We start from the raw sequence: 12,249 nt of genomic DNA, 5'->3' as shown, positions 1-12,249 counted from the left end.
AGTAACTGACGCACACTTTATTATCGTGCGGTATACTTTCACTTGATTGTCTGTGGAATACAGAAGTTTTACCGGGGATGACGTTCACTTCAGCATGGGAATATATATGACGGCACACGCTGATTGTCTTGGGGGCGCATGTTGAAAGCTGTACCTGTAGGGATAGAAACGAATCCAGTGAGAAATAAACGCGATATGCGCTCATGCGCGTTGTGGTCATAACACTATACAAAGTACAAAATAGAAACCGCTTTTTTTTCCTTTTGTTTGAGGGATCTGCTCACACGAGGAAAAGTAGTTGGCTCTTGAAACGGACGGGTAACAACTACTTACAGTAAATCATTTTACACCTACAGCTTTATTCGCTCAAAATAGGCGTATTCTTATGAAAACACCCTTTTCTGCCCCAGAAAGTGTAGCAAATGGTGTACAAAAAGCATTACTAAAGGTGCAATATCGACATGCACCACGTTTTATCCCGTGTCGATCATTAAGGGAGTAAAGTGAGATGTTGAGAGAGGCGTTTACGTCTTATACAGTTTTACACCCCATTGGTGTTGAAAATGGTGTTTTAATTCGTGAAATAAAAATTATACTGGTTTCACAGCTCCACTCAGCAGTTAATCACATTAGAAACGATAACTTGAGTTAAAAACACAGTGTTTGACATGGAAGGATGTCAGGAATTTAGATGGTACCCTTGACTCGTTGCTTGCGGGCGTTTAATTGCAAAGACGCATTCCAGTCACCGTTACAGACGTTTTCCGCGCTACTACACTTATCGAAGATGACCACAACAAATTTCAGTATATGATCCATCGGATACGCCAGGATAGGCTACCGAGGGTGCCTGCAGGTCTCTTCAAGCTTCGGCACTCACGCGTATGGTGCCTAGCGAGGCGTGCCTCTGACACATTGCGCTCCGGGTTAGGTTGTACGATGGAGCCAAGGCTGGAAGTCTGCAGAGTTCAGGGTTGTGCTTGCCATAGGCGCAAGAACGTCGAACTGTATGTCTCAGTATGCTGCTGCGGGAGCTTGTATTACACTAGCCATTTGAGAGGAAGCATTTGCCACAAAACAACTTCATCCTGAAAGGTTTTTTCAATTCAATACGCCCCTTTTAACGCCCATCATAACAGTGTTTTATGAGGAATGCACTGAATTCAAGTGTGCTTTAGACCAGCGTTTCCCAAACTTCTCGTTGTCTCGGACCCCCAAACCCACTGAGAATCCATTCGAGGACCCCCTCTAAGTACGATTCATGTCGACATAAATAAGGGATGTGAAGAAAGAAAAGGAAAAACAAACAAACAAGGCACCGCCATGCAGGAAATGAGAATTTGGTATATGTCTGCCTTCTTTAGTATCATATATCGTCATATATCAATATCATTGCCCTCAGAGATGACGTGACCAGCACTCGCCAAGAGGGTCTTCAGGCTGTCTTCGATCGTCGCGGACCCCCACGAACTCTCTCGGGGACCCCCGGGGGTCCGCGGACCACACTTTGGGAACCACTGCTTTAGACAACACCCTTGATTCGGGTGTACAGGCAACAACAAAAAGGTGTGCGCCATGGGACAAGCCATTTACATCAAAAAAGTGCAAAAAGTTTACTGTGCTGTGCTACTAAGCATAAGGATATGCTGTTGTAATGCTCGTTGACTTTGTTGTAGTCGCCTTTGAAGGAGTCCAACCAAGAAGCAGTCCAACCGCTATAGATAGCATGTCTGGAAAGAAAGAGGTCACGCTCCCTCCTTCGCCAGATAATGTAATCGATCATGCTCACTCTGCTTCCGTATCGGCTGTTAAACTGGCCGCACGACACTGCACGAGTCCTCCCTGCCACTCTCCTACTGATGGCGCATCGTGGCGCTGCAGTATCTCTCCCGGTACGCTATAACGCAGCCATATCTCTAAAGGCGCATGTTGATAGAATATATTTCTTTTCCTTCTAAAATTGAACGCGACTATCGTAGCGCCGCCATCACTGACTACTCGTGAAAAGAGCAAACGATTTCCTCCGCTCCGGCGGCGTGTCGTGTCAAGGTCGTTTCTTGAAGCACAAAACTGGTCTCAAAGAGCTGCTGAATTCGAGGTTCGAGTCGAGAATGGTTCGAGAATGAACCTCCAGAATAAAAGTTGGACAACCCGTGTGGATGAGACACATAGAAGGGGGCGATAAATGGAAGCCAGCAATAAGTCAGCGGACTCGTGACTTCAGGACGGTCATAGTTGCGGATCTGGACGGGGCATTCCCAGAATAGACGGATACTCCCTCTTAAACTTGCCTTCACCTGTGTAACCCCTGCCCTCCATTGAAGCAATGCATTCCACCTAGTTTTGTTAGAATATCCGTTGGCCCCAAGCTTTAGAAAACCGTTTCCACACTTAGGTGTTTCTATGAAATGTCCCTGGATAGTGCACAAGTGGAATGGAAGCGCAAGACCGTCACCGTTTTTTTTTTTTTTTTTTTTTTTTGCCTGAGGCACTTATTTTCGCCGTGTTATCTTCATTGCAGAACGCGTTGGCGTGTCTTTTGGCTTTTTGCGTGTCTTCTTGCGAAAAAACAATGGGTTCTCCAGAAAGTGTTCATGTCAGGCACGAAAGCTGAACCTGTCTTCTACCCTTTGCAACTTTGTGTGCAACTGTTGGATGCTCCATTTTTTTCACACGACGAAAGAAGTGACGACGAGTCCAGTGTGGCTTCCAAAGCATTTGCGTCTTGATCCCTGACGATGATAACCTGATATGTTGCTGGCTCAGTGGTGTAGATGTCGGTAGTATAGCTTTCGTGTTCCCTGGTTAGATCCGCAGACCGTTGCGCTTTCGTATTACTTTTTTTGTTTTATAAGGAAGTTCCGAGAATAACAACAGGCGAGAGCGTCACAGTTTTCTTCCTGGCTTATTAACGCCGTACTCGCACTATGCATAATCAATTCTGTGTTCTGTTTTGCTTTAATTACGGTAATGCTGACCTCTCGCCTGTACGCTTACTGTGTGAAAGGTATAGACTTGCTTTGGGTGCTTTGCCCGTGGATTAACCGTTACAGATTAATTAAAAAAACTATTTTTCGCTGTTTCTTACTAGAAAGCGTACTTTACATGTGGGAGTGCGAGAACTGTTGCGAGAGAAATTGCGGCCTACTTCGTGTTATTAATAGCAAGCGTATAATATGTTAACTGCATTTCGTAATAGAACGCATCAGACGCCTGCAAAAATTCCAGAAGAATGTCAATTTCCAGTAGAGCACTGCACGGGCCGTATTCTTAGACCCAGGCCCCCGGCTTTCTTTTCATTTACTCGCCTGGGCCCGGCGCGACAGCACCATACATAGCACCGGCCCAAGCTCGAAGTACACTAGGTTTCTCGGCCCGAACCCGAAAAAAATTATATAGATTACCTTGGCCCGGTGGAGTCTGCTGTAAAAGTTGACCGTGGCTCACTAATAGTAGGGTAACACATGTGGTGTAACACATTGGGGTAACACAATGTACGGGTCTAGAGTCTGGACCCATAATGTCAAACCCAGTGTCTACCCGGCGATTTTCCTTACCAAGCCCATCGGCGAGAACCATAAAGGGCGTTTGCGTGGCTTCACTCTTGGCGCGATGAAATGGAACTTTGATATGACGTCCGTTGATCCCTACCATCTTGTCAGCACCGTTTCCGATTTCCGTCTCTTCCTTTCGTCTTTGATTCTCGTGCTTATTTGAGCGAAGTTTACCAACCACCTTTTGTGTTAAAAGCGATAAAGTACCCCGGTGCAGGGGACACAAAAGAGAGACGAACATGAAGAGCACTGACTGATAAACAGAAATTTTGTTTGACAAACAAACACGCTTATAACCGGAGGAAAAATGTTGTGACTGAGAACGCTGTTATGCTGCTGTTTGGACGATGACGTTAGTTAGTTGACTAATAGTCCATTTGAAAAAGTTTCAGAGAGCAGCGCGCGCCCTGTCAGGGCGTGCCGGGAAATGCTGTGCAAAACGACAGCGATTTGCTATCGTCTCCAATCATCGTCGTCGTCGTACTGGTGTATGTACCGTCGCTGTCGCTTTGCACAGCATTTTGCGGCATGCCCTCCCACGGCGCGCGCTGGTTCCTGGAACTTTTGCAAATGGCCTATTCGCGAGAGCTAAGGTGCGTCCGAACAGTGATGCGTCGCACATGCCGTCATAGTGTGCGTCACATGTGCGCCTTCCAGCCAAAGTATTCGGACGAGCCCACCTGAGCACAGCTACGCGCGCCATTTGGTGCTGATCGTCTGCAACGTATACTTAATAAAAAAGACTCCAGACGGCGCATTGCATGAGGTGCTGCAAAATCGGCCGTTGTAGCAGACGACAATAATTTATTGGAATTCAGCGTGGACACCGAGGCAGTTATGGCGTTTTCATTTGTCTTGCAGTTTACCTATATGCGCAGAGAGAGTGAGGTAGACATTCCAGACATTGTGTATAGAAGTTGTGCACGACAACTGACGGAAGGACGAAAAGTAAGCAGACCGTAGTAACGTTCCCAAAAGGAGCACTCCGGAAGAGAAGAGACGAGGAGAACTCTAATTCTGACAACAGTAGCGTGATGTAGTACTGGGATCGGCTTGCTGCACATTTATCCTGCCCAAGGCACCCTGCAGTCGTACACGACACCCATCATGCAACCTCGTGAGCAACGGTTGTGTTCTGACAACTTATCCAAGGCTGAAAGCGACAATCCCGCACAGGGAGCATTTGTGTGTAGTTTTATTAATCTATTCGATAATAAATCATAAAACCGTTAAACAAGTTCCGTCTGCTCCGTAAAACGTCGTGTTTCGTTTAACATTCCTACTTCAATGCTTGCTGGGGACTGGCAGCGACGGCGTCTCCCGGGTTGCTTATCACTGATCACCTCATGTTATGGGTCTTCCTCCCGATTTTCCAGACCTTCCAGCCTATTTTCCTGCGTTTCTCATTCCCGTGGAGAGGCGCGAAAACTCGTGTCGCTTTAAAATTAACTAAAGAGCGAAGGATCAAATGTTTAGTGCTAACACGTATCTCATGAGAGAGACTAAACTCACAAGCGTAATTGTTCCGCTCTGTTTCGCCTTCGCGGTATGCCCATTTATCGTGGTATCCCGCCGTTTTTGCAAACGAAAGAGCCGCCAGTCGCCGAAAACTGTCGTCTGCTAAGCTGTTCGACGACGCGCCCTCCCCCGAGACACGGCAGAAGCGGGAAACGTGAAACGCACTCCGCGAAGTCTGCATCGGAGGAGACTTCCCAAAGTGCGCCTTCTGTGACGCAGATGTGCGCCTGTGGAGAATTCGGATGGCGCACCATTATGGCGGCACTTCCAGTGTGCGGTATGCGGTGGCGCATCTCAAACTATTCGGACGCTCCCCTAGAGTCTGTCTCGCTCGCGCGCTTACGCTTCTTTCTCGAATAAACATTGTCCGACCACATGTTATCTTCAATAGCACAACAGCATCCTACCCTTGCGGCCGTTACACAGGCATAGCCGTGTTCATGTCTTTCGACGCAGATTGCAGCCTTGAAGTGTCAGTCCCTGAGTCAAGAAGCTTTGGAGAGCTCCAGCTGCTTGCTCTAAAAGCGAATAGCTTCTTTACCACGTCCTTTCCTGTGATATTCTCAAAGGCTGCCCGCAGACAAGGGTCCGAGCTGATGACCGCTTTCAGTTTACTTCTTGACCACAGAAGGAGACGGCAGGCTTCCAGCGCTGTCATAGTTACCTTGTTTTTTTTAAATAAAAATACGCGTTTGTTCATACATTCTCAGGTTTGTTCATATACAGTCAACCCTCGTTAATATGACACTCGATTGTATGACTCCATCACTTTGTGACCATTTTCGATGAGTTTGATCGCAATGGAGGTCCTCTGTAAAGGCCCCTGGTTATTACGACAACTCAATAATCCAACTGTGACCAACCTTGCGAACTAGGGAAAACACGTGTATTATTCTCTCGTTATTGTGACCGTCCACCAGTGACTGAGTCATCCGGCGGACCCAAAAGTTCAATGGTTCCAGGAAAACGCACACGGGGTGAATGCTGAAATCACGACCAAAATTCTGAGGTGACTCACTGCTATGCTAATTGAAGTTGAAATACTGCGCCTGCAGTATTTACGCCTCCAGGAAACTAGAGAGAGCCAAACAGACTTCTTTTGTGAAGGGCTTGCGTGGATCATCATCGCGTTACTCGTTAATATGACAATCCGCTTTACGACCAAAATCTGCGGGAACGGTCTTGGCCATATTAGCGGGGGTTGATTGCATTCCGGATTCTCACGAAAGGTTCATAAAATAAGCGTACGTGATATTGTTGGGGGCTGCAGACCTCGAACCACTCGAGGGAATCCAAGAACTCGAGCTGGCTGACCACATGGAGGTTTCGCCTGTGCTGGGAGAGTTCGAGGCTGAAAGGCAGGAAGGACAAACAACGATTCAATGAGGCTCTGCGTGATATAGCGCTAGGTCACATTGCTTTTAAAATGGAAGTATATATTGTGACGATTTATAACACTGAGTAGAAAACGATCGCATATCTCATTTTCAGTCTACTGACACGGTCTCTTAAAAGGCATCAGCAAAGCTAGGACATTTGGAGATGTTGCTGAAGTTTTCTGCGGGGTCCGCCAATTTCAACCTTCTACTTCTTTGTTTTTGTTTTTTCAGAACAACCCTGTCCGGTTCATCTTACTGACATGCGATTCATTGTTTTCTCATAGTACATCTCTATGTCACGCCCCCAATTTCATGACATCCTGTAATGTAATATATTTTGACCAATACTTGCTTTGCCGCCGGTTCTTAAGAAGAGCACACTTTTTAAATATGCCTTGTTAAGTTATGTATTCTCCATGTCGTCCTCATTGTTTTAAATATACTTTCTTTCCACGTCTCTTAATGAATGGAACACCACTAATGTTCTGTTCGCCGTTGAGGCGGTAGTACACTATAAAAAATGGGTTAAATAGGAAGTAATTGCAGCTTCTAATCCCTGAGAGCTGAGACTGCAGTTACTCCCCATTTTAGTCATCTATCCCAGAAATTTACTCCCTAGGACTGTAAACAGTAAGTGAACTTCACAAACGGTCTCCTGAATGCAACAGTCTACGTAAATATGTGCTATGTGGTGATGTTAATTTTTAAGCATGTGGGCCGATCGTCTAGAAGCGGTCGATCCTATTTTTCGCCTGTTGTATTATGTTGTACCAGCAGACAGCCATTGGAAGTTCCAATAACAATATCCTTGTACATCGTGGTAAGTTCGCCCATCTGACGGTTCTTCGGCATGGACTGAAAATTCAGCACGCAACATACTGAATTTAGCGTTAGGCACCCGGAGCTACCAGTCTAACGTTTCACCAAGTTGCACCATTCCACCAAGTTTCTGATGCCCTGGGCATCAAAAGTGTCAAAACGCGCGCAACAACAACAAAGGAGGCTTAAAAGGACTATGAAACGATTTTTTTCTTGGTTTCGTTCGAAAGAAGACATTTTTCTGAGTCTAGAACCGAAATTTTACTTTCGTCGCGCGAGCGGATTTCTCGGGAGCGAATTTAAACGGAGCGGCGAAGGGAGGACAGCTGGCGCCGCGCCGTGACGAGCTGCCGAGCGGAGACACAACGGGTAACTTGACGCGACCACGGCCGGCTCAGCAACACGTCATCGTGACGTGTTGCCGAGCCGAGGAATCCCGCCAGGAGCATGCGCCGTAGGATCCCGCGTATGCGTTCATCGGGAGTGGAAATCTCCATGACAGCAGCTTTCGCGCGATCGGCAGATTTCGGCAGTGGCGGCAACCACAGCGCGAGCTCGCGGCATTACTTGCCATTGTGCAACACCGGTGACGTAACGGGGAACCGAAGTGCGGTCCGTACAGTTACACCATCGGCAGGGAAATATGCGCGGGAGAGGAGGAACGCGGAAGAGACATTTCCAGCGCGCGCTCCTCGCAGAGTGGAGCGATTTCGTCCGGAAAAATTTGTGGCATATTAGTTTCTCTGCGGGAAGAACAGTTTCCATCGAAAAAAAGTATGGGAGTTCGGGAAATTTCATAGTCCCTTTAACTACGGCAACGACGGTTCTACAAGCGTGCAGGCTGCGCCGTTCGCGGCCCAATATCGGGTTAGATCAAGTTACATTAGGTTAGGTTAGGTTAAGTCAAGTTACTCTTGGTGCCGCGGGGAGCCCTGGGGTACGTACCTGCCACTAAGAACCAAGGTGAGGCGGTCAGACCCAGTCTTTGTTTCCACGGTGTAGTGCTCCTTGGGTTTCAGTTCCAAAATTTGCCTGTCGCAGCGCAGGACAGCCAGAAACTGATCTCGCGACACGTTCTGAGGTTGAAATAGTTTTGTGTACACTTTGTCCATGTCTGGGGTGTACTTCATTGGCAGGAAACCTTTCACAATCAACATGGTAAGCCCGAGGTTGACGAACGTAAAAATCGCGTTCCACAGCATAGTGTCGAAAGCGCACAGGATGACGTATCCCCACAAGGCAAAGAGGAAACTGCCCATGGTCAAACAAACCCGTAAGTAGAGCAATCCATAATGGCCACCCGGGGCTAAGTAGGACAGCAATAAGAAGACGTTGGCCAACTGGAAGAGGATGTGGTTCGTGGGAAGCCATGCTGCGCAGACCCAGTAGGATGCTGTGTCCGCCTGGTTATGTGAGACTGCTGATGAATTCATGTCGTTCGTGGCTCAAACAGCACCGACGTCGCAGTGTAAATATCGCCGGTGCGATGCAAGCTCAGAAAGACATATGGTTCTGTTAGGCAGAAGTCAGTGGTTCCCCGAAGCGTAACACACACATACAGAGGCCTGCTGCGCTAAACTTTACCAGAATGAACCTACGAAGGTGCGAGGAATCGAAAAACATACTTCATTGTATTCGATTAACCCTAAACTTCTTCTTCTTCGTCTTCCTCCGCAGTGGCGCATAGCACGGGACTTCCAAGCTTGAACAGTCGCAACATACTTCTTCCTCCTCCTCTTCACAGCAACTGGAGGCCAGACACGAGGCTTTCCACACCGCTGCTCCTGTGGTAACTTTCGCGAGAGTTATGTTTGGTCGTATATTTGAGTTACGTTTGGCGTGAGTGCGATTGCACTCACGCACTGGACGCACAATCCCTTCGTGCGATACTGGTGACGCTGCCCGCATTAGCGTGACCGGCAACGGCAGGCAGTTCCATCGCCACCACCATCATCCAACGAGTGTGTTGGTATATCTATGGTAGTATATCCAAGTTATACGTATTTATGGCGCTCGCCATTGGTCACAACAGTACATCTTGCTGCGTCATCAGTGATAACGCAGCAAAATAAACTGCCACATGAGGGTTCTTTAGCGCGCACTGAAATTTCAGCACACGGTGCAGCGTATTTAATGACCCATGCGGAAGGAATCTATCTCTGTCGCAGACTGAGTAAACATTTCAGCATTGCAATAAAGAGTACCACAAGAAGCTCGTCACTTGTCTACAGGTGGCGATAAAAAGAAAAAAAAAACTTTATTGATAGATGATGAATGGGGAGTTTCATCGCCAGGGGCGATACTCTACCCCAGCTGGTAATACAGAACAAGGAACCGACGTTTCTTTGTCGTGATGACATGTATGCATTTTCAGATTTCAGGCAAAGTAAATAATATCACAGAAGTAACGCAGCGTAGACAAGCATCCATCTTGTTCAGTGAGGTTCATAAACAGAGAAAGGTTCTGTGTGGTACTACAAGCTTATCAACAAATGACTGGCTAATATAAAAATATCACACAATGTTGCATGTCAACGACACCAAGAAGAATGCAGAAAAAAAGAGTATCTCGTTTGCAACGCTCATATGTCGCCGCCAGTGATGGGCAGCATACTTGAAGTACCAAGTACTCAAGTAGGAAGGGAGTCGCCTCAGGCAACTCCCTTCCTACATCTCTACCGGTTCGCTGGATTTCTGCCCATCCAAGTACTCAAGTAGTACTTTAAGTACATTTTAAATCGTGTACCTTGTACTGTACTTAAAGTACTTTTTTCCGGGTACTTCCCATCAAGTACTGAAGTACCCAAATTTGGACTCCAGACAAAAAATCACAAAAGAGTATCAAAGATGCACCCTACTAAAAGCGCTAAAATGACAACAAGAAAACGAAAACACACAGATAGCGCTATGTGTGTGTTTTCGTCTTCTTGCTGTCATTTTAGCGCTTTTAGTGGAATGCACTACCAAGAGTCCCAGTCTGACATTTACCAAAACTGATTTTGTGCTGCTAAAGAACATATTTGTTGTTTAAGCAAATTTATTGTTGAGAGGCTTGAAATGTTGAAAAAGTATCAACGCTTCTACGATTATATAAAACGAATGGAATGCAAAGACACGCACACATTATGACACTGCAACCGGCAGCACAATGACTTAGTAAATTGTCATTTCATTTCTCCCAATGCAGGGTTCTATGCTTTTTTTATATTGTTTCGTTCATCGGCAATTAATAATCATTTTATATCACATTGTGTGATTGCATTACATGATGAACATTCTGAACGACACACATGCTTTCATTCTTACATTTTACGTTTTTTTTTTAATTGGTCACATGGATTACATTGCTGCAGATCACAGTCATATACAGGGTGTCCCAGAAAACGTGTCACTGAATTATAATAAAAAAACTGCACCACCTTGAGTCATGCAGTCAACGGCATTTGTTCTTACTGGGTTTTTGCCACCTCCTCATGTGAATGTCGTGTAACGTAAGTTTAATTATGTAAATTTTTGCGAGCTTAAGTCGGAAATTTGCCTAGCAAATGTCACTTTTTTACCCCACCAATGTGAAGAGCGTGTCTAATTTAGTCAAATTAAGGATAATTGACAGGGATATTCAGGAGCTATCCCATCGGAAAAAATAGCCGAACATCATGCTCTACGGAGGTCGCACAGAATAGCGCATGATGAATTTTTCAGCGCAATCTTTGTCAGCCCGACGAAAGGAGGTTGGAAACCCAGCCCTCCCCGACATCGCAGAGAGAGATAAAACAGGCACGGCTTATCACGTCCGACTTTCGCTGGGATAATGCTTTCCCTCTTCTAATTTTAGGAACTGTTACTTTTTCTACTATCATTCTGTGGGCTGGCTTCGGAACCTCCTTTCGTCGCACTAAGAGCGATTGCGCTCAAAAAGTCATCGCGCGTTATGGTCCAGTGCCCCGAAAAGCATGATATTCGGCTATTTTTTCCGATGGGATAGCTCGTGAATATCACTGTCAATTATCATGAATTTGAGTGAATTCAGCACGCTCTTCATATTGGTAGGGTAAAAAAGTGACCTTTACTTGGCAAATTTCCGAGTTGAGTTCGCAAATATTTACATAATTAAACTTGGAGTACATGACATTCACGTTAGGAGTTGGCAAAAACTTAATAAGAACAAATGCTGTTGACCGCATGATTCTACGTGGCGTAGTTTTTTTATTATAATTCAATGACACGTTTTCTGGGACACCCTGTAGAAATGATGGCTTATATTGTGCTTCATACGTTTTTACTTTCCTCATATTCTTTTTTTAAACATGCTGTAATCAAAAAGCAGCATGGAATGCCGAGAAATATGTAATCTCTGTTGGCCTGTACTTTTTCCCCTTGAAATTTCCTAGCCTGTTATAGCAGAAGATTAGTACCAGAACACTACACTCGGGGGGGGGGGGGGTGATCTTGTGTCAGTCAGGATATAATACATAATCACAGCACAGCTGACTGATTACCTCTCTACATGTAACTGCAAATTATGTCATCTGATTAAGTTCATATTCAAGGGTTAGCACTTGGGTTAGCACTAAAAAATCGGAACGTTGCAAAGGTGTGGTTTTCAAGGAGAGTTCTGCTTCATCCTCACACTGTGCCACCTTCTCAACATAACCCTGGGCAACATTTCAGTGGCGCTGTGGTCAATCCCTGCAATATTCCGCTGCCGAAACCCGTGGTTGAGCGGTTATCATCAACACCGAAGTTTTGCCTTCCTGTCAACCCGACTAAGCTTGATGTGGTTTCTGTGATTGGTTCTGTTGCCTACAAGATTGCTGACCCGTCCGCTAAGAACCTCTTCGCGGCTAGATGTGTTTCCCAAATTCCTGCATTCCTGCAAAGCGCCATATCAAAAAAGACCAAGCCGCTGTCATCTCAACTTGCTCCCGTGATCAAGAACCTTGAAGCCTTGGATTTGAAGCTCCTTCAAAGTGACAAAT

General features: G+C 46.0%; 1 protein-coding gene across 1 annotated transcript; it reads right to left on the bottom strand.

The window, feature by feature from the left end:
- On the bottom strand, positions 1–8,989 carry LOC135390157 (blood vessel epicardial substance-B-like). Its single transcript, XM_064620142.1, has 4 exons — positions 8,216–8,989; positions 6,321–6,423; positions 5,480–5,736; positions 1–154 (listed from the first exon to the last, which is right to left on the bottom strand). Exons 1-3 carry the CDS (start codon positions 8,701–8,703, stop codon positions 5,491–5,493), a joined length of 837 nt encoding a protein of 278 aa, XP_064476212.1. The 5' UTR covers positions 8,704–8,989; the 3' UTR covers positions 1–154; positions 5,480–5,490.
- Positions 8,990–12,249: the final 3,260 nt, after the last annotated feature.

The sequence above is a fragment of the Ornithodoros turicata genome, chromosome 3 (assembly GCF_037126465.1).
Source record: "Ornithodoros turicata isolate Travis chromosome 3, ASM3712646v1, whole genome shotgun sequence".
NCBI lineage: Eukaryota > Metazoa > Arthropoda > Arachnida > Ixodida > Argasidae > Ornithodoros > Ornithodoros turicata.
Note: the sequence above shows the minus strand (reverse complement) of the source record. Positions and strands in the feature narration are given on the sequence as shown.

Excerpts from the sequence above, each read along its gene's own strand:
- LOC135390157 (XM_064620142.1), bottom strand. The coding sequence starts at position 8,703 with ATGAATTCATCAGCAGTCTCACATAACCAGGCGGACACAGCATCCTAC. Across the intron at positions 6,424-8,215 it reads ACCTTGGTTCTTAGTGGCAG|CCTCGAACTCTCCCAGCACA; the intron begins GTACGTACCCCA and ends CCTGCCTTTCAG. Across the intron at positions 5,737-6,320 it reads GCAGCCCCCAACAATATCAC|GTAACTATGACAGCGCTGGA; the intron begins GTACGCTTATTT and ends AAAAAAAACAAG.